The sequence below is a fragment of the Hyaena hyaena genome, unplaced genomic scaffold, assembly GCF_003009895.1.
Source record: "Hyaena hyaena isolate Hyena2069 unplaced genomic scaffold, ASM300989v1 scaffold_20, whole genome shotgun sequence".
In the NCBI taxonomy this organism is placed as follows: domain Eukaryota; kingdom Metazoa; phylum Chordata; class Mammalia; order Carnivora; family Hyaenidae; genus Hyaena; species Hyaena hyaena.
The window spans coordinates 3891111-3914112 of NW_024080652.1; the positions used below are offsets into that span (position 1 = coordinate 3891111).

At 58.5% G+C, this 23002-nt stretch overlaps 1 protein-coding gene across 2 annotated transcripts in view; it reads right to left on the minus strand.

Moving 5' to 3' along the window:
* Positions 1–1013: 1013 nt before the first annotated feature.
* TNRC18 (trinucleotide repeat containing 18) overlaps positions 1014–23002 on the minus strand; it is an 86861-nt gene continuing 64872 nt past the window's right edge. For both annotated transcript variants that reach the window (XM_039226153.1, XM_039226154.1), the window contains exons 18-29: positions 19644–20074; positions 15333–15488; positions 14675–14816; positions 12838–12955; positions 12297–12372; positions 12094–12202; positions 9258–9374; positions 8397–8561; positions 6585–7924; positions 3128–3364; positions 2944–3018; positions 1014–2626 (exon numbers count right to left, since the gene is read on the minus strand). In XM_039226153.1, the coding sequence (XP_039082084.1) occupies positions 2420–2626; positions 2944–3018; positions 3128–3364; positions 6585–7924; positions 8397–8561; positions 9258–9374; positions 12094–12202; positions 12297–12372; positions 12838–12955; positions 14675–14816; positions 15333–15488; positions 19644–20074 (3173 nt within the window). In that variant the 3' untranslated portion in view covers positions 1014–2419. The remainder of the gene's footprint in view (positions 2627–2943; positions 3019–3127; positions 3365–6584; positions 7925–8396; positions 8562–9257; positions 9375–12093; positions 12203–12296; positions 12373–12837; positions 12956–14674; positions 14817–15332; positions 15489–19643; positions 20075–23002) is intronic.

Sequence of the window (23002 nt, forward strand, 5' to 3'; positions counted from 1 at the left end):
GCACCTTGGTGCTCAGGTTAGGGAAGAGGACTGTGTCCTGCTCATTTGAATGGGGAGAAAGAAAGGGGAGACAGCTTGCCCCCTGCCTGCAGGAACTCAAGAGCCAGGACCTGGGGTCTGCGTGTTCAGTGGCAAAGCCCTAGCTCTGCGGCTGATCTGTGTGATAGGAACAACTTCCTGTACTGTTTGATGCCTTCATTTCCCTCAAGAAGTGGAGCTGGTCCACTCTTTGATGCAGGTCCCTTGGAGGAGAGCTGGGACGGGGCGGGGGGACTGGCCATCAAGGGGCTGTGCTCCAGCCACTGGAACGCACTGGGCAGGCATCACTTTGGGACCCAGGTGGGCACCCTGGGCAGCTGTGGGAAGAGCCGAGACCTCCAGGTGATACCACAGGGACTGCCAGGTGGCGCCAGTTCACTACTGCTGCTCCTGCTGTCACGTGACTCAGTTTCTCTGAAGCTAGAGGACCATCAGTGCCTTTCTCCTGGCTGGTGGCTGGGCAGGTGCCAATGGAGTCGGGCTGAGAGCTGACCTCAGGGAAGGAGTGGGTAGCAGCACCAGGAGAAGGGCCCAGACTCCCCCAGCCCGTCGCGCCCACATCTCCACACCTGCTCAGGGCCACTCCCATCCTCAGCATCGTCCTCATGCTTGTGGTCTTCAGGTAGGAGTGTGGCTGGGAGTACTGATCTTGGCATTTTCCAGAAACAGGAGGTGCAAGTCCCCCAACCTCTCACTGGCCAAGAGAACTTTCTGCACCGATGGACACGTTCTGTATTCCAGCCACCCAATGCAGTAGCCACTGGCCACATGGCCGGGGCAACCAAGAAACTTTTCATTTCCCTTCATTTCAGTTAGCTTGGATGTAAGTAGCCCCGTGTGGTCAGTGGTCACTGTATGGGGGGGGGGGAGACACCCAGCTCCTGGGCCTAAAAGGTCAGCACCACCCCCAGCTGCTGCCACACATCATGTACCACCTCCCCAGCCCCCGAAATGAACCACTCCAGACAAAAGTATCCTCCGATTATAGCTTTTTCTTTTTTCTTTTCTTTTTTTATGAAAAAGATCACACAGAATTCGCCAACAAAATTCCAAAAGAAACTTAAAAAAAAAAAAAAAATTCCCCCAAAAAACAAAACCGAAGTCTGGCTTTTCCTTCCCTTAAGATTGTCTGGACGAGGCCTCCCGTCCCCCTGGAAGGCCCGGGGGCTGGTAAGTGCTTTCTGGGGCTGGGGCTGAGCCGTGGGAGCCGGGCCGCTGCGCCCGGCTGGGCCTGCCCCCCCTTGGCCTCTGCTCTCCCTAACTGTTTCTCCGTTTTGGGGGCGAGTACAGTACACCTGGGCTGGGCAGGGCGGGCGGGGTGTGCTTGGGATGAAGGGGGGGCTCGTGAAGCTGGGTGCTAGACACAATCTAATAGGAAATAAAAAATAATATTCTGCACGTCAGAATGTGTTTTTTTTTTATAATTTCATAGCTATTTTTTTCACAGTTTTAAAAAGTTTATATTTATATATATTTATATATATTTATCTTTATATATATAATTAAAAAGTTGACTCCATTTAAAGGCGTATGATACAGGGGCAAGGAGAGTCTCTCGGTACGATAAAACTGTACAGGTTACCAAGTGCCGCCTCCCTCCGGGCGGGCCGAGGCCTGGGCAGGAGGGCCGGGCGTGGCCGGGATGAGGATTTCAGCACCATTGGGGTTGTCTGTAGTGTAAGGGGCCGGACCAGGAGGCGGGGCCCTCAGGGCAAGCAGCCCCCTCCGCCTGGCACCTGCCTGTTGCTCCTGGGCTCCACCCTCACCCGGCCCTGGCGCCCCAGTCCGGGCCGTCCTGAGTGGGCGGAGGCCGGGCCCTGGCCGGTGCCCAGAGCAGGGCCTGGCGAGAGCCGTGAGGCTGGCGGGCACCCGGCCACTCCCTGTCTCACGGCAGGAGGTTCGGAGTGGGCTCCGTGCTGAGGTGGGGGCGGGGGTAGGGGTCAGGCACTAGGAGCCGGACCCACAAGCCGCGGGAACCCCAGGATGAATGTCAGTTTGGTTCCCTGGAAACCCCCTCCCCACTGAGTCCCCGTTGGGCCTTGGCTGAAGGCGCCTGGGGGCCGGGGGCCTGGCCTGGCCAAGTGCTTACAAGGTGCTGGAGGGGAGGCCCTTAAGGGGGGCCCGGCAGAGCCATACCCTGATAGCTGAGAGGAACCCCGTCTTGGGGGGCACAGAGGGGGACGCAGAGGGGGCCAGAGACGTGTGCACATGTGTGCACACACGTGCATGCATACAGGCACACACATGTACACACTCACGCACGCCAGGGCATCCAAGGGCACACCTGCATGCACGTGGCCCCCAAGACGTGGCAGTGATGGCGAGGGGCCCCAGTCAGCCGGGCCTCGGGGCACAAGGCAGCTGGCAGGGTGCTGGGCGCTCAGCAGAGCACAGGCACGCCGTCGGTGGAGAAGATCATGCCGGTGGTGGGCTCGTAGGTGCCCGCGAGGTAGTACAGACCCTCGCTGTCCTGGTACTTCTTGGTCTTGAGCATCTGCTCGTACTGCTCCAGGCCCACCACCAGGCACTTGTGCGACACGGTCTGCACGTCGTTCTCGTCCACGTGCGAGGACTGGTACAGGGCACGCTGTGGGCACAGCAGGTGGGCTCAGGGCAGGAAGACAGCGAAGCCGCCACCCCTTCCCAGACCGACAGGACCAGGGAGAACCTTGAGGGCTGAGACAGAAAGATGCCCCAGAGAGACCGCGAGATAGAGGCTGGGGTTATGAGACCAAGAGAGATGCCAGGACAGGGACCCGAAGAGTGAGGGCCCAGAGTACAGGGGTGCCAGCGTGGCACACATGGGGTTCAGCGTCGGACGTGGGGTTGGGGTCAGAGGCCCGGCCCCCGCCGGGCTGAGTGCAGACGGTTTGAGGCAGCCCGCCTCCAGCCCACGCTCCCTACCTCCATGAAGTCCTTCCTCTGGCTGGAGGCCCGCAGGGCTGCGGGGAGGCTGCGGCCAGACTTCTGGTCCCAGTGCTGTGTGCGTGACAGACACCAGGCGGCGGTCAGCCCGGCCTCAGGCCTCAGAGCCAAGTGCCCCAGCCTCACTCTCTGGGCCCGAGGGGCCACCGCTTCCCGGCCTCACCTGGCCCTCGTGGAGGCGCTTGCCTGGGCTGGTCTCCTCGGGGTGGTAGAACCACTTGACGCGGACCACCATGTTGCTGCCCCAGGACTCCCACATGCTCTGGATGCGGCCGATGTAGGGCAGGTTGGGGCGGCCAGCCGACAGGAACACGGCGCAGTCCCCGATGCGGATCATCTCCTTGCCACGCACGATGGCCTTGTAGAACAGCTTGCGGGCCTTGCCCTTCATGCCGCGGCGCTGCGGGACACGCGAGTCAGGGAGCCCCGGGCCGGTCCTCCAACCCCAGGGCTCTGCAGAGGCCGGGGTGGGAGGCAGCCCCTTGCTTCTTCTACCCAGGGGACTTCTTAACCTCTCTGCACACTGGGGGTCTAAGAGAGGCTTCACTGACACTAAGGAGCTCAGCTAAGAGGGACCTCTGGGACCGTCCAGGTGGCTGAGTTGGTTAAGTGTCTGACCAACTCAGGTCATGATCTCCCAGTTCATGGATTCAAGCCCCGCGTCGGGCTCTGTACTGACAGCTCGGACCCTGGAGCCTGCTTCGGATTCTGTGTCTCCCTCTGTCTCTCTGCCCCTCCCTAGCTCATGTGCGCGGTGCGCGCACTCTCTCTCTCAAAGCTAGGTTAAAAAAAAAAAACTTAAGAGGAACCTCCAGTTCCCCGTCCTGGCCAAACTGCACTGCTGTCCACAGGGCTCACGGAGGCCAAGCCCTGGGCCCAGGAGCCCCATGTGGACCCGCAAGTTCCAGACAGTGCCAGTGAGGGCCAGTGGGGTGACAGGACAGGGGAGCCCAGGGGCTCACAGCTTTGCCTCTGGACAGAGTGCATGACTCCACCCTCCACAGCTTGCACGCAGCCATTCAGACCCTGGGGCCACAGGTCACTTGCTGCATAGCCTCATTCTACACCCCCACAGGCAGCGTGGGGCTGAGTCAGCCACCTAAGTGGCCTGATCAGGGGCAATGGAGTAAGGGGCACGGGCTGAGGGCTGTCACTGGGACAATGTTAGACCCCAGGGGAAGCCTCTAAGGTGAGCCCAGGGCCTGCAGGAGTCAGCACTAGACCCACATCTGCCAGGCCCACTGCGTGCCGTTTTTTCTTCGTCACTCAACAGACATTTCCTGGAGCCTGCTCAGTGCCCCAGCCTCGGCTAGCATGGGGACGGACGTGCAGGTTCCGAGGAGGGGAGAGACCTGCCTGCCGTCAGGATTCCAAACCCATCAGAGCCCCAGGCAGCTCTGGGGCCTGCCATCACTGTCCCTAGGGACAAACCCCCAGAAGCCAGGCCTGAGCAAAGCTCTGCCCTGCACAAGCCAGTGCATGCTCTCTTCAAACTAAGATCTAAAATCACTTTGCCATTTTCACATTGGCTACGAAGTGACTCAAAGCCAATTTATCTAAACACAAGAAAACTACACACCAATTTCCAAATTTCTTCAGCAGGTACTTTTTCTTTTAATTCACTGGGTCCCTGGTGGTGACGGGTTCTGAAATCCTTTCCCTGATTTCTGGTATGTCCTATGAACTGCTCAACTGCTTTTCAGCTCAACATTGAAAATAAGTAAATTCGAGGTGAGGCAGACAGCTAAGATTTCTAAACCAACTCCTCTTTGACGGCCGTTACTCTTTCTGGCACCCACAAGCTACTCCCCTTCTCACAGACCCGCCTCCGTCCGTGGGGTTCCCCCGTGGGGCTGATCCCGCCCCCTGGCAGTGCACACAGGGCTCGGTGCGGACGCCCTGAACATCCTGCCTTCCCACTGGCAATTATGATCGGCTCAGAGGTGGGCTTGGCACCCAAGCCCAAGACGTGTCAACTTTAGCTTGAACCCCTTGCAAAAAGATACTTCCTCTCTAGCATCACTTCCGGGCTGGCAGAGCAGGAGCTAGGAGCCCCTGAAGCTGCTTGCTGCCAGGAAGGGAGGGGCTGTCGGGGCAAGAGACCAGCGCAGAGGCAGGAAGGGGAAACGGATGCCTGGAGCATGGACGCCCAAGGGGGTCTGAAGACGGCCTTTCAACCCCCTGGGCTCCGGCTGCACCTGAAGCATGGACTTCAGTGGCCACTAAGCTTGGCCCTGTGCTCTGTCTGCTACAGCCGGAAGAGCCTCGGTGTCACTAGTACATCTGCAAATGGCAGGCGAAAAATACGGAACGAGCCAGTAACGACGGACGCAAGACAGCAAGGATGTGACCAGCTCAGAAGCTGTCAGTCCTTGATATGTCCTCTCAGTAAACCACCTGCTGGGGTCAGAGGTCCAGGGGGCCTGGTTGGGAATGTCAGGGAAGATTCTAGGTGTTCAAATTTGTCTCCCCCAGTGGTGGCCTCACCGAGAGGCACGCTCTTCTCCTGGGGCCAGCAATCCGAGTGAGCTTAACACTGGACACCCGATGCCCCACGGGGCCAGGGACGCAGATTATCTGTCCCAGGGTCAAGTTAGTGACTTAAAAGCAGGGAAGCCCTCAGGAGAGTGGGTGCTGCTTCCAGATGTTCCGCTCTGTACCCCCATTCTGAGGAGCCTTCTGGGGGAGTCTGCCCCTGGGGTCACTGGCAGAGGGGGCCGAAAAAAACACCACTAAGACAGAAACCCCCAAGCTGGGGGTCTTAATTCTGAACTCCCCGAATTTTTCCCGCCTTGCTGACGAACCTGGGGAGGCAACACCACACACACACCCCCATGGTCCCAAAAGGTGCATGGTCACACCCCACAAGCTCATCGCTGTCAACCCCGGAGTGGCTCTGGAGCAGGGACAGCCCTAGGGGGCATCACTTCCAAGCCTGCCTCGGGTGTGGCCTCGAGGGGCCTGCACCAGGGAGCCAGGCACCATGAGCAAACCTGTGAGCCGCACCCGAGGATGAGGGGCGTGGAATGGACCGGTGACCATGGGGACTGTCCCCCTTCTGCGGAAAGCTCACGGAAAGCTCACGGTGCCTGTGCGCGCACACAGGTGTACGGGTGGCGCACATCTGCCTGTGCAGGTGGGTGGGCCGGGAGCGCTCCTTCTGGAGAACCATCCACACGGCCCCACCAGAACAGTCTCCCTCTGATGAGCTTGGGGGGCGGGGGGGAGGGCGGCACCCAATCCAGCCAGGCCAGGAGACAACCCTAGGCCTCTGCTGGCAAATAAAGGCAAGGAAGCGCCTCCCGCTGGGGTCGCCACACGGGTCAGCCTGAGGCCTAGAGCCAGGGCGGGCTGCGGGGCCCCGGGGTTGTGAGACCCTCTGCAGGGCACCTGGGCGCCCTTCCCCGTTGTCTTCTCTTGCTGGGCTCCCCAAAGGGCACGTCTGGGGTAACAGAGGGCACCCGGCTTCCACCCAGCATGGTGGGTGTGCTCGGGCACACCCAGGTATGAAATGGGCCCCCCTCACCCCCACCCACCCTGTGTCGGGCTGGAGAAAGGATGGGCATGCAGGCGCCAGCCCACCAGGGAACACCGTGCCCAGACCCTCGGACCTCCGCTACCTGGGTGGGCTTGCCGAACCACTTCCAGAGCTGGCGCGCGGGCAGGAAGGCGGCGATCTTGGGTCGGTTCTCCACGGACGGCAGGCGCTGCCGCTTGGCCAGCTCCTTGGTGGTGGGGAGGTGGACGCCCTCCCTCTTCTTCGGCCGGCTCTTGGCCCCGGCCCCAGCCTGAGCCTTGGGCTGCAGGGGCTGTGCGGGCTGCGGCGGGGGCGCCTGGGGCGGGGGTGCCGGGGCCTTCTTGCCCGGAGAAGGGGCCGAGGAGCGAGCCTTGCCCGCCTGCTTGGGCGCCTTGCTGGGCAGGGCCGGGGCCGTGGAGGGGCCGGCTGCGGGGGGCGGTGCCGCCTCGTCGTCAGAGCTGCAGGAAGAATCGTCTGTGGTGGAGGACGAGGACGAGGAAGAGGAAGAGGAGGAGGAGGAGGAAGAGGAGGAGGACGAGGAGGACGAGGAGGATGAGGACGAGGAGGACGAGGAGGAGGAGGAGGAGGAGGAGGAGGAAGAGGAGGACGAGGAGGAGGAGGAAGAAGAGGAGGATGAGGAGGAGGACGAGGAGGAGGAGGAGGAGGAGGACGCCCTGGAGCTGGAGGCGCTACAGTTCCTGCCGCCGCCGCCCCGGCCCTCCTCCTCCCCCTCGGTCTCTGAGCTGCTGCTGCTGCTGCCACTGTCGCTGCTGCTCCCGCCGCTCTCCGACTCCCCGGCCCCATCTTGCTCGGCCTGGGCCTTGTCCGGGCTCTTGGGGTCACTCGAGTCCTCGAACTCGAGCCCAGCCCCAGGCTCCTGGGCCAGGTCGCCGTCCCCGGACTTAGGCCGGGCGGCCTTGGGCTCGCCGCTGCCTGTGGTCGGTGGGTAGCTGCCCAGGCCCAGGAGGCCCTTGGGCTCCTGCCAGCCCCCGGCCCCTGGGTCCTCCCGCAGAAGCAGGGCCTCTTTGGCCTTCTTGCTTTTGGGGGACGTCACCCCCTCGTGGTCCAGCTTGACGAGCAGCTCGGCCTCCTCCCCGGGCCTCCGGGAGCCCTTGGCAGCTGCCTCATCGGCAGCTCGGGCCTTCTTGGGCTTGGGGCGGGTGGCGGGCATGGCGATAGGCATGGTGACGAGGGGGGCGGGGGCCAGGACCGCAGCAGGGGCCGGCAGCTCCCCAAAGGGCTCAGGAGCCGGGCAGCTGGTAAAGGTGGACGGGGCTGGGCTGGCCTGTGGGGCCACTGGGCGAGCCTTGGGGGCTTTGGCCCTCTTGTCCACGGGCTCTGGAGGGCTCTTCTTGGAGCTTGGGGTGCTGATGGGCTCCGGGGCCAGTGGGGTACTGGGGGCCTCATCTGTTGGGCCTCCCTCCTCCAGGATGGCAGCTCTATCTAGAAAAGAGAAGGAAAAAGCTGAGGTGAGGTCAGGGCAGCCAGGGGCTTCCCGAGCCCGAAGGCCCGGTCTCAGTGGTGGCCCTGCCACTTCCTCTGCAGTGACCGGGGACCATGCCTGGGGGCCACCCGCTCTGGGCCCAGGATGAGCCAACTCTCATGTCACCGTCACCGCACATGTGGTGACCCCCAAATGGTCCTTGGTAGTCTCGGCTCTTAGCACCTGTCTCTGGATTCTGGAGTGAACACCTTGAGTGAACTTCAGCTCTGCCTGAGACAGATGATCATGACTCCCTGAGCCTCAGTTTCCAGGTCTATCAAATGGCCAAAGTGGCCCCAGGGCCAAGTTCCCACAGAGGTGAGGCGCGGTCCCTGAGCGCAGACCCCATGCCATCCCGATGTGCAGCAAGTGCCCATGGGTGCCTGCACCTGCTCTTGTGCCTCACCAGAGGCAGAGCTGGGGCCAACGTACCACTCTTGGCTTTGGTGCTGGGTTTCCGCCCACGCCCTCGCGCCTTGGCGCCGGACTCCTCAGACCCTGGCGTGCCCCCCTCTTTGCTGTCCCCAGTGTCTTTGCTGGTCTTCCGGCTGCGACGCTTGGCACTTGGCACCAGAAGGGCTGGGGATGGCTCCGCACCTGCAGGGCAAGGCACACGATGGCTCAGGCCTGGGTCTCTGCTCTCCCAGCCACCAGAGCATCGTCTGTCAAGGGGGACACGGACCAGAAGACCCTGTGGCTGACACTGCTTGGCCTGCCTGGAGGGGCTGTGCAGCTGGAGAGGGTGACTCCATCTGCAGGGATGCAACTCAGGTGTCTGCACGCACAAAAAGCTCCATGGGGGGTCCCCGAATGGACTGGGTGGGACTGAGCAAAGATTCACTTTCGTGGGTTTTATAATCCATTTGGAGGATGCTCAAAACCACTGACCCCCAGGTCCAAGTCCTGGCTCTGGTTCTAATTAGATGTGGGACCCCAGGAAAAGTCATTTCCCTCCTTGAACCTGAGCTTCATATTAGTCAGTCAAGGGGGATGGGATTTCCAGACGCACAGCACGAAGCCAGGAACTCAGTGCTCTCGTAGACATGTGGAGTGTGGAACTATCAGGAATGGTGACTGACCAGCCTTGATGGCCTGGCCCCCCGGGGGACACAGACTTGGAGCCTGGGAGCCCCTCCCCCAAGCCCACTGTGGGAGCCCCATTCACAGCTCTTGCCATTTCCATCCCAAGGGTGCAAATGGCCGAACGGTGGCCAGAGCACAGGGTTGGGTTTGTGGAGAGCCAGGTGTGGATGTGGGGGTCACCCCCACCAGGGCAGCAGGGCCACCACTCACACTGGATCTTATAGTCGGGAGGCAGGAGGCGGATGTGGGAGAGAGGAATCCTCCCTGTGTCCCCGTCATCAAACTCCACCGTAATCAGGTCCCCGTCGTCCTCGAGGCCTAGCAAGCCTGTTGGCAGAGGGGCAGCGTCAGGGAGGCCAGTGGACCCCTGCTCTCCGGTGGCCACAGGTGCAAAAGGGGAGTAGAAACCAGCTGGTAAACAGCTCTGGGCTTGGGAAGTACAGGGGCAGGTATACAGTGGTGCAAAATGCGAGACTTCGAGTCTCATGGCCCAGCAGGAACACCAGCAATGCTCATTCCACTGAGCCTATCCTGACTCATCCCCAAGACCTTCCCCAGAGCAACAGCGAGCAAGAGCAAGGGCGGGAAGCCTGCTGGCCAGACGTAGCAGGTTGGCGGCTGACGGCAGGAGCGGGGCGTTTCCCAGACACTCTCCTGCATGGAGGAGGGCTTCCTCTGCTGTTGGGGGCCTGGAAGGGGGCCACTTTCACAAGGGAGCTCTGCAAGGCTCAGGCCCGAGAGGCGCCTCGCACCTCTGCAGGCAGGGGTCAGGGGACCCCAACTCTGGACAGGCAGAGGATTTATACCTGGGGCACACGGGAGTTAGGTGGGTGACCCCAGGACCCCAAAGGCAGGGCATGGGCGGTTTGCCAGCCAGCAGCAGGAAGCCCCGGGTATGAGGACCTGAGGTCCCCATGAAACATGGCTGCTCACGCACAGGGCTTCCAATCTGCTTAGTACAGAGCACCTGGCCTGAGAGGCCAGCCTCTAAATGACAGACAGATATGGACCAGAGAGTTCGGGGGGCTGAAGAAAGAGCACAGAACCCCGAGAGAGGGGAAGGGAAAGTCAGGAGAAAAGGGAGCTACAGAAACTCGAATGTGGAAATAGTCCTTTCTCCAAGAAGTTTACAGAAAGAGAACACGGATACCAGCAAACATGATAAGAAACAAAATAATATAAAAACAAGACAGGACAAAAAAAGTTGAAAGAAAAAAAAAACACTCAGAGCATAAGAAAAAACTCTAGGAATTTCTTATGTGACAGCAGGAATTTCAAAACTTCAACAGAATGGAAGGGCCAGAAGGTCCGGTTTATTAGAGGAAACCTCCTGGGAGGCTGAACAAAAAGGTGAAGAAACAGACAACAATAGGAAAGAAGACAGAGGCGCTGCAGGCCAGGGCACGGTCCCGGAGGGCAGCAGACGACAGGGAGCTGCTCTCGGAGGGCCACGCAGCGAGTTGCATTTGCTTCACGAAGCCCTCTGCTCCCAAACCCCCAGCAACACGCGCACACACGGACACAGAGACACAAACACGCGCGCACACAGACACACCCATGTATAGACACAGAGGCAGAGACACACACAGAGATACACACATACATATACAGAGACACACAAACACATCAGACACACGTTCATCACACACACAGAGACACACACACACACACACCCCCATGCATGGAGACAGAGACACTCAGAGACATAAGACACACCCACACGGAGACATACAAAGACACACAAACCCACATGAAATTCCAGATCTAGGAATAACAAGAACATCCTAAAAGTTTCCAGAGAGAAACTACAAAGATGTGGTTTTAACCAGGACATCAGACTTAGCCAACACGGACAGCCAGATAAAAACGGAGCAGTGACTTTGAAAATTATTTCCAACCTTGAATTTATCCCCAGCTCAACTATCTCTGAAGAACATGCCAGAATAAAGAGATGTCAAGCATGCGCATATGGGAGGGATTTACTGCCAGGGACCCTCCTCAGAAAGCTACAGAGAGATTCCCTACGGAAACAAGGGAACAGAATGGGGAAGAGAAAGATGCAGATGAAACACTGGAGCTGGAGAAGAGGAATTCTGAGTGATAACTGGGGGAAGTCCCAAGAGTGACCCCATCATGGTGTCTCTGGCAGGGAAGACTTCCTGCCCAGCATCTCTGTCCCACCTTCCAGGTGGATGTGGATGTTGGGCGGCAAGGGGTACACTGCATTTGCCTTCTGGCTGTTTGTTTGAAGAACAAACACCTAGAGCCCATCTCTGGGAAATGTCCATTTTGCACTGAGTATCTGCGGTGTCTGTCTGTCTGATCCCTGCATCTTCTGGGGCGCCTATTACTTATGTTGGCCTTGCTTCCCATCTCATGCTCGGCTAGCAACACCCCAGCTTTCCTGGGGAAGTCACCGTCTCCTCTCCTGGGCCATCTCACTTGCTGGTGTCAGGAATGAGCACATGACCTAGGCTCAAAGACAAGACTTCACGGTAGCCAATGAAATCCATGTGACCTGAGCCAGTTCTGGCCGTTCCATCCTACGTGTCCCCGTATGGGAAATGAGAGAAATTCCCCCGATGGTAGGATTTAAGATGGAGTGACACAGTCCCCAAGAAGCTGGGTGTGAAGCCAGCACAGCCGAAAGCAGATTGAGAGTCTGAGCGCCTGGGCCCAGCCATGACCAGAGGCCACACGAGGCAATGGTGGGATGCCGGGGAGGGTCGGGTTGGGAGCGGGAGGGATGCCGGGGAGGGTCTAGGGTGGGGGGAATGCCAGGGAGGGTCTGAGGGGGGTATGCAGGGGAGGGTCTGAGGTCTGGGGAAGGGAGGGAGGGTCTAGGGTGGGGGATGCCAGAGAGGGTCTATGGGGGGTGCTGGGGTGGGTCTTGGGGGGTGCCGGGGAGGGTCTGCGGGGGAATGCCGGGGAGGGTTGGGGGTGTGCTGGGGAGGGTCTGGGGTGGGGGATGCCAGGGAGGGTCTGGGGGGGTGCCAGGGAGGGGCTGTGGGGGGGATGCCAGAGAGGGTCTGGGGGGGCGCCTCACCTCGAACCACAGTGCCCGGGTAGAGGCAGCGGTACTGCTGGCTCCAGTAGGCTGCGATCCTGGTCCCTTGTGGCAAGAAGCGCGTGGAGGCCGGCCTCACGTCGTTGATCTGCGAGCGAGAGTGAAGGATTGAGTGCCAGGGATGACCAGAAACAGCCCCGCCCCCAACTGCCCAGCGGCCCCGCCTCCCCTGCCCCCCTCACCGCCTCCTGCAGCAGCTGCTCCAGACAGTAGATGTGGGGCCGGTTCCCACGCTCGCCTTCCACTACCACACGGTATCTGCAAGGCCACAGCAGGTGTGGTGTGAGGTGACAGTGATGGCAGACCTTCCCGGAGGGACCCTGCACCTCAACCACTGACCCCAGCGGCACCAGCTCCGCCTTCCAGACCACTCGGGCTGGATGGCAGAGCCCAGGGATTTGCTGTATGAGCCTGGGCCGAGGGGCTCTCCCCTTCTGTGCCTCCGTTTCCCTATCTGTACAACTAGGGGTTTTAGATCCAAGAGAGGCCAGTACAGAATGCGGGGGGGGGGGGGGGCTGGCCATGCCCACTCAGGCCTCCCTCACCAAGTGCTGCCCTCCCAGGCACTGTTCCCCTGTTCTAGGGAGAAGCAGCCTCAGCCCAGAGAAGCAAAGCACCTGCCCACAGAGGCCCAGCAAGGCCCCCCAGACACCGGGCTGTGGGAGGGTGTGCAGGCTCCGAAGCCAGTGCAATCCTGCCCCCCCTGCCCAGGCCTCTACTCACATGTCTGGCGAGTGCACCGTCTGCACATGCCCCGCGTACAGCAGCTTGTCATCCATGGGGATGAGCACACGCAGGCCGTCTTTCAGCTCATCCTTGTCAATGACGCAGGAGCGTGGAGCTGCAGGGGGACACGCAGAGATACAGGGCTGGAGCGGGGGGCGGCTGGGAGACCGTCCTTCCCAGCCCTGTGCCTCCCTTCCCCCAGGCCTGCCTGGTAGTAGGGACACCCCCTGGGGGGGAGGCCTCAAACAGGGACATGCAGTGGGGCCCTGTGCAGCCCCTCCCCTCCTGGCCCAGGCCTCTGGAAAGATCCCAGGCGTGACAGCTTGCACATGCCACCCCTCCTCTACCTCAAAGACCAGCACCCTTTGGGCCTGGGCACGAGCCACCAGGTCATCAGCCCGCCCACTGCTGCCTCTTCCACCAAACCTCCAGGACTCTTCCATTGGCTTTTTCTCTACCTGGAGTGTTATGTGTTGTGGTGAAGACCAATACCTGCCCTTGGCCAAACTTCCAGGCCAGACTGTCTGCACTCCTCACCTGTCCACAGCTCAAAGCTGCCTCTCCCCCTGGCTCAGAAGCCACCCCTCCAGGACCCCCACGCCAGACGCCCCCCGGTTTTCCTCCTCCAGGTCGACCACGCTGCTCTGGACTCCATGGCTCATGCTTCCTCCCCTGTGAGACCTTGAACCCAGCCCCACCCTGTCACGACCCACACAGCTCACTGGAATGGACAGAATGGCCGGCCCACGTGTTCATCCTCTCCCTCACCCACACCCCTGCCACAGCCTCACCGTGGATGACACCCAGCCCTTGTCACTAAGCGTGTGGCAGTGAGGTTTACTCTGGCCAATGGCAGGAAGGTGGGAGTGATCAAGTACTGATTCTGAACCTAGGCCTCCAGAGGCCTCGGCAGCTCCCACCTTCCCTGTGAGCCTCTGGCAGTACGGCCGCAGAAAGAGCACGCTCTGGCTCGCCCGCAGGTCCGGGGGGGGGGGGGTTGTGAATGGCCCCAGAGCAGAGCTGACCCCGCGTCCGGGGGCCCCTGGCCATCCCGCTGTTGTGGGAACAAGCCCAGCTGCCCCGCAGACCACCGAGACACAGACACCTACTGCCAGCTACCACCGGGTGACTCTGTTACACAGCAACAGCTGGCTGATACATTCCCAACCAGGCGACAAGGTTCCCAGCCCTGCACATCTTCCTCTTGCTCCACACCCGCCCCACCCACCTCACCTCCTCCTTAGTCTCCCCTCAGAGCTCCCCCAGGTCCAGGTGCCCAGTGTACATCACATACCAGATGCTCTCCAGGCACCCTGGACTCCAGCCAGCAAAGTACGGCACGTGCTCTCACCCTGCCCCCGCCTCCATGCCTGCTCTCCCACCACCCATTCCCACCGGCTCACGTCTGCTCACACCCGCCTCATCTCCCTCCGTGCTGCGCTTGCCACCGTCGCTCACTGGGATCCCCACAGGGGCCTCCTACCCAGACTCCCGTCCCCCTCGGGCCCCAAGTTGTTCTCTACAAAGCAGCAGAAAGCACTTTTGAAAACCAATCCAACCGTCCTGATTTTCCGCTTCCAGCCACAGATAGCTTCTTATTTTCATTAGGGGAAACGCTGACCACAGCCCGGAGATGGGGCCGTCTGCCTCTGCCTCCACCGCCCCCCCCCCCGCCCCCCACAGCGGTTCTCGGTTAGTAACCCAGAACCAAGCGGGCCTCTCTCAGTTTACCCAGATACCATACCCCCACCCACCCTCAGGGCCCCTGCCCGTTTCCCCAGAGGAACCTCCCACACTCCGGGTCCAGGCCGACGGGGGCATTGCGGGCACCTACCCGGAGTTAGCGGCCGCTCCACAGCCCCACCACGTGGCAGGTGCTCATCCTCGGAGAAGCTCGAGTCCTGGTTGGGTTCAAAGTCCTCCTCTGCAGCCATGCTCTCCATCAGCTTGCTTACGGCTCCCCCCTTGCCCCGGTTCTGGGGACAGAGCACAACAGACCAATGGCTCAGGGCACACCATGCAAGTCCCGCTGCCTAGGATTCTCCTTGGAAACCCAGGGGCTCAGTCAGGCTGCAGAGGCGACCGCCACGTGAGCAGTGGGGGAAGGGGGGATCCCGCTGGTCTCAACCCACAGGCCAGAGCATGGGATGGGTGGGCAACCCGAGTGGCCAGGGCCCGTGTGTGCTGAGGCAGCACCTCCGAACACGCACAGTGGGTCTGCGGAAAGAAGGCCTGCTGTGGGGGCACCTGGGTGGCTCAGTCTATTGCACAGCTCAGAGCCTGGAGCCCGCTTCGGATTCTGTCTCCCTTTGTCTCTGCCCCTCCCCCACTCATTGCCGCTCACACTTTTTCTTCCTCCCCCTCCCCCCTCTTTCTGTCTCTCTCAAAAATAAACATTAAAAACACAAAGCCTGCTGGGGGGCGGGCATGCCCAGGACACCCTGTCTGGGAGGGGCCTACCAGAACGGCTCCTGGGGCACCCCGAGCCTCACCTCCTTCTTCACCTCCTTCCCTTTGGCCTTGGCCTTGCTCCTCTTGGCAGTGGCCGGGGAGCTGGTGTGGGGCGCCCGGGCCTCGGGGGGCAGGGCGGGAACACGGGGTGGGGGCAGCGCTGCCCCTCCTGAGCCGGCCTCCTTCCCCTTCTTCTTCTGGGGGAGGAAGCAACAGAGGTGCCATCAGAGGCCAACCTCGCTCACCAGCCTGGGAGAGGAACGAAACCCCTCCCTTCCCCCAAGTACGTTTTTTTTCTTCATCTTAATCACTTCATCATTATTGTATGCTGCTTATTGTAAAAAAAAAAAAAAGAAAAACACAAAGTGCGTATAGGTGCAATTTCCTCTCCAACGTATCCTGTCAAGTACACAGCGCTAACTAGAGTCACTAGTGGCTGCGTGATATATCCTTCCAGAAGTTTCCAAAAGCACATACTACCGAGTAAATAGGCTATGCAGATATGTTTGTGCACAGACAGTATTTTTTTTTTAACACAAATGGGAATTTACCAAATGTCCTGCTTTGCAACTTTCCCTCCCAAATATGTCTGATATGCAGAGACTGCCTTGTTTTTAACAGCTGCTCGGTGTGCAGCTGTGGGAAGGGGGCCCAATTCATTTAACCGCCTCCCAGTGATGGATGCATAGGCTGCCCCCATCTTAACACTCTTCCAAATGATGCCACAAAAAACCAGGATGGTGCAGGTTAGTCCCACAGGCACATTCCTGGAAGAAGCACACAAAAACCCTTCCGCTGCAGCAAGTCACTCGGGCCCTGCCCGGGTCACTCTGCGCCCAGCCACGCCCACCCCAGCTCCAGGCCCCGCCCCCAGGTGGTCCGTGGAAGCGGCCCACTCCCTGTGGGGGTTACTCCGCATTCTGCGTGCCCACCCCAGTCTAAGCCTCGCTGCTCTCCGCCCCCCCCCCCGCCCCAGCCACGGTAGGGTGGAAGCCCCTTGTGGCACTGAGCGCTCAGCCACGCCCACCCCAGCTCCAGGCCCCGCCCCCCATGGTAGGTGAAGGGGGTGCTACTCCTCCCTGCCAGGGTGGAAACTGGTCCAAGCCCACGGGTATGGCTCTGTTTATCACACCAAAGCACTGGAAACAACCTGGCTGTCCTGATGCCTGTCCGGGAAATGCTGGTGCATCTATAGACCCAGTTACAAGCTTTTGCTACAGCGTCTGGGAGTCCTGCTGGAGGAAGAGGCGGTGGCAGGGACAACAAAGTGGGGATACTCCGTGCAAGAAGCAAGCTCGGGCTAGTGTCCTGACCAGGGGGGATGACGGGTGGGCAGCAGGGGGGGTGGACTGCGGGTAACCTTATGGTTTTTAAAAGACACATTCCTAAAACAAAACAACCAAGTCAAGGGACCAGAGGATGTGGGAAATTAAGAAATATAAAAAGAGAATACGGGGCAAATGTTACCAAGATCCACAGCGGAAGTCACGGCTTGCTATCAGACGAATGACATTCACAGCGAACAGCATTATAAGGGACACAACAGACAGTGTTACAGGGATAGAAGGTACTCAGTCTGGAGCCCCATTTGGGAAAGGGAAATATATAGGATTTTATTTTCTCGTTTCCGATGCATCATGCCTTAATCCTGGTCACATTTCTGAAATCAGAAGGCTTCCTGGGGGTCGAAGGAACAACCGTTCCCCACAAACACCTGCTGAGAATGGACAGCTCATCACATGGCGCCCAGCTTCGCAGCTGTGCACACGGGACCAGTGGGGGACACCAAGCAAGTTCTGCACGGACTCGTGTTTTCTTCCTTCCCCTGATCTCCCAAAGCAGTGTCACTGAGAAGTTGCTTTCCCACGGATCAGGAAGCCCTTTCCTGGGAACCTAATTACTATTTTTTAGTGAGAAAACCACTCCCAACACAACAAGCTCTGTACACAGAACAGACATGGTCACTGCCATGGTCATTATGGGGAAAAATACCAACCTCAACTGAATCACCACATGGCTGATGGCCAGGGAGAATCAAAACCAAGGGGGGGCGGGAGGGGGGCGGGCAGAGTAAAATAAGGCTGATGGCAAATGGGAACGTCCAAGTCTAAAAAAGCAGGATACAAAAGCAGATCTCAAAAACCTACAAACAGCGGCCGCTCCTGGGGTGATTTCATTGGTAACTGATTTCTTTTGTTGACAATTAGCCTCTGCTGCTCTAGTCTTTCACTCCGTCATCAGAAGGCCGGGATTGGGTGAGCCCCTGATCTCCCCAGCAGAAGGTACTGTATATTGGCCAAGGGCCCAGGGGGGCAGCACGGCTCAGGGCAGGTGTTCAAAGCTCAGCGAGGGTACTCATTAGCTGCCAGGACTTTGGGCAGGTGACAAGGCCACCCGTGAAGTGCAGTTAACATGATTCACCTCCCTCACAGGGTTCAGTGAGCACACTGCTGTGACACAGTAAGAACTACCTACTTGGTCTCTGTCCCTGGTTCCTGACACAGAGCTCCAGAACCCCGTGGGGCTTCCTGGATCGCAGGAGCGTCTTTTGGTTTAAAGAGGCGACTGTGGGTAAGTCCCTACATGGCCTCGGAATGGGGGCCGCTCACCAGAAACACCAAGCCAGGAGGAGACACCAGCAACTCTGAGCTCCACCCCCCCCCAACCTCCAGGGAGGGGAGAGGGTCCAGAAATTGAGTTAATAATCGATTCCACCAATGTGATGAAGCCTCCAAAAAAAAAAAACCTGGACAACGGGGTTTGGGGAGCTTCCAGGCCGGTGACACGTGGAGGTGCTGGGAGGGCAGCGCACCGGGAGAGGGCATGGATGCACCACATCCCTCCCCCGTCCCTTGCCCTGGACATCTCTTCCGTCTGGCTGTTGCTGAACTGTATCATTTCTAGTAAACAGTAAGTAAAGTTCTGGGAGTCCCCCTGGCGATTTACAGACCCTGAGAAGCGGGTCCTGGGAACCCCCTACACACAGCTCGTGCATCCATCAGCACAGGTGACAACCTGAACTTGGGACTGGCAGGCAGCGTGGGGACGGGGCCCTCTGCCCGTGGGGTCTGCGCCAACCCCAGGGAATTGGGAGAGGAGAAAAGGAGTTTTCCTTCATTACTAAATGAAGTGGAGGTGGTGAAGGGGTGAGACCTTGCCTGGGCCCTGCCTCCGGCCACATGGTGTGACCATCATGATCATTACATACTATTCCAGCACCTTCCCTCCAAGGCCGGAGAAACCAGAGAGAGCTTCAGAAGTGGGCAAACGGGAGCACAAATCACTGTGGATGACACCAGAAGACGGCCACCTCCTCAGCAGCCCATTACCGGGAAATCAATGCCAAGTCTCATCCCTTTTCATGACTTCCTACAGAGAACATCACTGATACTTGAGAGATGATCCTCCATCAGGGACAGGGATGGTGAGGTCTGAACGCAACCAACCAAAGAAGGTGGCTTCCTAGCAGCCAGTGCAAGAAGGGTAACAGGTCTGATGGTTCCACAGTTCTTAAAAAGCAAGCATATTCAGGAAACCTAGGTGGTTCAGTCGGTTAAGTACCCAACTAAGGCTCAGGTCATGATCTCACAAATCGTGGGGTTAAGTTCCATACCAGGGTCCATGCCGACAGTGCACAGCCTGCTTGGGATTCTCTTTCTCCTCTCTCTGCCCCTCCCCGCCCCTCCCCAACTTGTGCATGGGCTCTCTCTCAAAAATAAACAGGGGTACCTGGGTGCCTTAGTCAGTTGAGCGTCCAACTTTGGCTCAGGTCATGATCTCGTGGTTTGTGAGTTCAAGCCCCACCTACGTTGGGCTCTGTGCTGATTCAGAACTTGCTTCAGATTCTGTGTCTCCTTTTCTCTGTGTCCCTCCCCTGCTCCTACTCTCTCTCTCTCTCTCAAAAGTAAACAAATATTTAAAAATGTAAGGGGAGCCTGGGTGGCTCAGTCACTTGAGTGGCCTACTTTGGCTCGGTCATGATCCTGCAGTTCATGGGTTCGAGCCCTGCATCAGGCTCATGTCAGCAAAAGGCCCGCTTCAAATCCTCTGTCCCTCACTCTCTGCCCCTCCCCCACTTGTCACTTGTGCTCTCCCAAAAAATAAATAAATATTAAAAAAGAGAAAAAGGAACAAATGGAGGTGTTCAATGTTTTGAGAACTGCACATCAGGGGTCCCTGCACCTCACTCACACGTGAGACTGCTCCTCAGACAGGAAGTTAAGAGCCCCTCTCCAAGGCCAGGTCTGAATGCCCGCTGCCGGCAGGGCTCCAGGGGCCCGTGGATGGGAGGAGCCGGGCCTGGCATTTGAGGCCCCTTCCCGCTGCCCCCATCCCCACACGGAGGCCCCTACCTTCCTGGGTTCTTTCCTGTCCTTGGTGCGGCTGGTGTCCTTTCGAGGGCTCAGCGGGCCACCCTTGCCACAGCGGCTGGGCTTGGTGGCCGCGGGGGCCACGCTGCTGGGCGCCGAGGCGGCGGCCGAGGCGTCGTGCAGGAAGATGCGCTCGCTGCGCCGCCGCGTCCACAGGTCGTCGTCGCTGGCCTCGGGCCCAGCCTCGAAGCCGGGCTCCTTGGCGCCCCGCAGCTTGCGGGCCTTGCGCCCTTTCTCTGCCGCCAGCTTGGCCTTGTCAGGGCTGGTGGGACCAGGGCCGCGAGTGCTGGGTGCGGGTGTGGCCAGGGAGGGGCCTGCCTCCCCCAGTCCCTTCTTGGGCCGCAGCAGCCCGGCAGGCGACCGCTTCCGCACCTTGACCTCACTCTCTGAGTCAGTGTACTCAAACTCCGTGCCTGGATGCGGACAAGGGCAGGGGCTGTGGACAGGCGCTTCCTGGGACCCTCCCTTCTCATCCACCCAGACCCCCTGGCCACCAGCTGGCAGCCACTTCCCACCCGTCCTCCAGGTCCCCTCACTGCCCATGGGAGGCTTCTCATAACAGAGGCCGGAGGAGGAAGACTCACCTGCCACACACCTGTGAGTGGCGGGTCCTGCCGGCCCCACTGTTGTCCCAAGCCCCCCTTGGCTGCCCAGACTCGATTCTCTGGGAATGTGACGCTCCCTGCCTGGGCCCACATGAGTTTCCCAACCGCCTCCTGCATGCTGGGTGGGAATCCCAGAAGCCAGGGTAGGCTGGGGAGGGCCTGATGGCCTGCAGGGGTGCAGGTCCACGGGAGGCAGGTGGAAAGCCCGTGCGAAACCCCCAAGACCAGCAGGGCCCCTCCTCTACTTCCTGGTGCCTCTTCGCAAGAGCTGGGAGGTCCCTGGCACTCACTCCCTTTTTAGAGGGCAGGCCTCACCAAAGTCACACTGCCCCAGGGCCCAGCTGCCTCCTGTCACCTGTGGCTCTCCCTTCCCACGGACAAGAGCCCAGCCTTCATCCAAACCCCTGAGCCCCCGAACACACAAACCCAACACCCAGCTGTGCTCCGTCCCTTCAAACCTCCAGGCCTTTGCTTCTGCTGATCCCTCCACCTGGAGCACCATTACTCCCCTGGCCTCTACCTGGGATCCGCAGCCTCCTAGCTGAGAAGACACCCTGAGCACCCAGGATAATCCTCTGTCTACACCTCCAGCACCGCAGGCACACGCCCCACTGTAGGGGGCTCCCATCCATGTCTGCCTATCCGGTCCCGCCCTGCGCCCCGGAAGCAGGTCCCCAATTTTACTACCCCAGGCCTGATGACCCCTGGGAAGCCAACAGCCTGCCCACAAAGGCTCCTCGGGAAGGCATGGCCCCATCGCCCAACAGATGCAGGGGAGCGGGGGGGGGGGGGGGGGGGGGGGGGGGGGGGGGGGGGGCACGGTCCGCAGGAGCCACTTGGCAAAGCTTAATGATCCCATTAATTAATCTTTTGTTAACAGACTTCCCACTGCACAGGGAGGCAGCTGGGGGCTTTCATGGCTGATTAGGGTGCAGGCCGTAAAACGCAGGCTGGGCTCTGGCTGCTGGGTTTGAGGGACTGAGCACTCCCCCCACATGACAGCCCCCTGCAGAAACCTGTCAGGAAACTCAGATGCAGTAAAGCGCTGCCGGTGAGCCGCGCAGGGAGCAGTGCTGGGAGATCGGCTCGGGGGACAAACACTTAGAGGAGGCCAGTGGGCCAGCGTGAACGGTGCCTGGGACACAGGAAACAGGCTCTGTGAGAGTCCTGGAGCGGGGACAGGCATGAAGCCCAGAGAAGGGGAGGACGCACCCAGCCCTCACTGCCACACAGGGCCGCAGCAGGGAGCGGAGTCCATGTCTGTGACGCCTACCCAGTGTCATGTGCTTCTGCCTCCTCCCCCAGGAAATAAGGCGATAAAGGAGGAACAGACAACAAAAAGCACAAAAAATCTACAACAGAAGAGTGAGACACAAAAAGATTCCAAGTCAAAGGATGGAAAAGATAGACCACCCAAATGGTAACCAAAAAGGGCTGAATAAGCATCAATATAAAGATCAGACAAAATTGACCTTCCTTAAGACAAAAATTGTTACTGGAGACAAAGGACATGTTTTCATGATAAAATGGTCAATTCATTAGGGAGATACAATTCATAAACGTACACGAACATGATCCAGATGTATGTAAAAAAGATGATATGCCATGACCAAGAGAGATTTATTCCAGGAATACAAGGTTGGTTCAACGTGTAAGAAAATTAATGTAGGGGCGCCTGGGTGGCTCAGTCGGTTGAGACTTGGTCGATACTTGGTAATGGCTCATGGCAATTAGACAATTTTCTAGCCAAGGCAATTAGGCTAGAAAAAGAAAGAAAAAGGTGTACCCATCTGAAAGAAAAAAATAAAACTCCCTCTATTTGTAGATGACGTGATCTTGTATTCTAGAAAACACCAAGGACTCTACTAAAAACCTATTAGAACAAACAAATGAGTTCAGCGAGGCCACAGGGTACAAAATCAATACACAAAAACCACTTGTATTCCTATACACTAGCAGTGAACACCGCAAAAATGAAAAGAATCCCATTTACAATAGCATCAAAACAACAAATACTTACAAATAAGTTTACTGAAAGAAGTACCAAGACTTGTACAGTGAAGATTATGAAACGTTGTTGAAAAAAATTAAAGACACAAACAAGTGAAAAGACATCCCACGTTCCTGTATTAAAAAACTTCCACAGTCAAGCTGCCAACACTCCCCAATATGATCTACCGATTCAACACCACTCCTAACCAGAATCCCAGGTGGCCTTTTTGCAGGAATTCACAAGCTAATCCTAAAATCCCTATGGAATGCAAGGGGCTCTGAGGCACCAAGACAATCCTGAAAAAGGATGAATACAGAGGACTCCTACTTCCCAATTTCAAAGCTTCCCACAATAATTCCTCCAGTGATCAAGACAGGATGGTACTGGCTGAAGAACATAGAGATCAAGGGACTAGAACTGAAGGTTCAGAAATAATCCTGCATATTTAGGGTCAGTTGCTTGTTCACAAGAGCACCAAAAGTGTCCAGAGGGGAAAGAACAGACTTCTCAACACATAGGATACGGGGCCTACTGGATCTCCAAGTGCAAAGGCCCCTCCATCACTCCATACACAAAAAATCAACTCAAAACGGATCACAGACCTAAATGTTAAGTCACAAATCATAAACCTCTTGGGTGAAAAAAGGACTAAATCTCTGTGACCTTGGGTTAGGCAATACTTGTTTACATAAACGCCCGAAGTGCAAGGGACCTCTCTGGACTTCATCAAACCTAGAAACTGT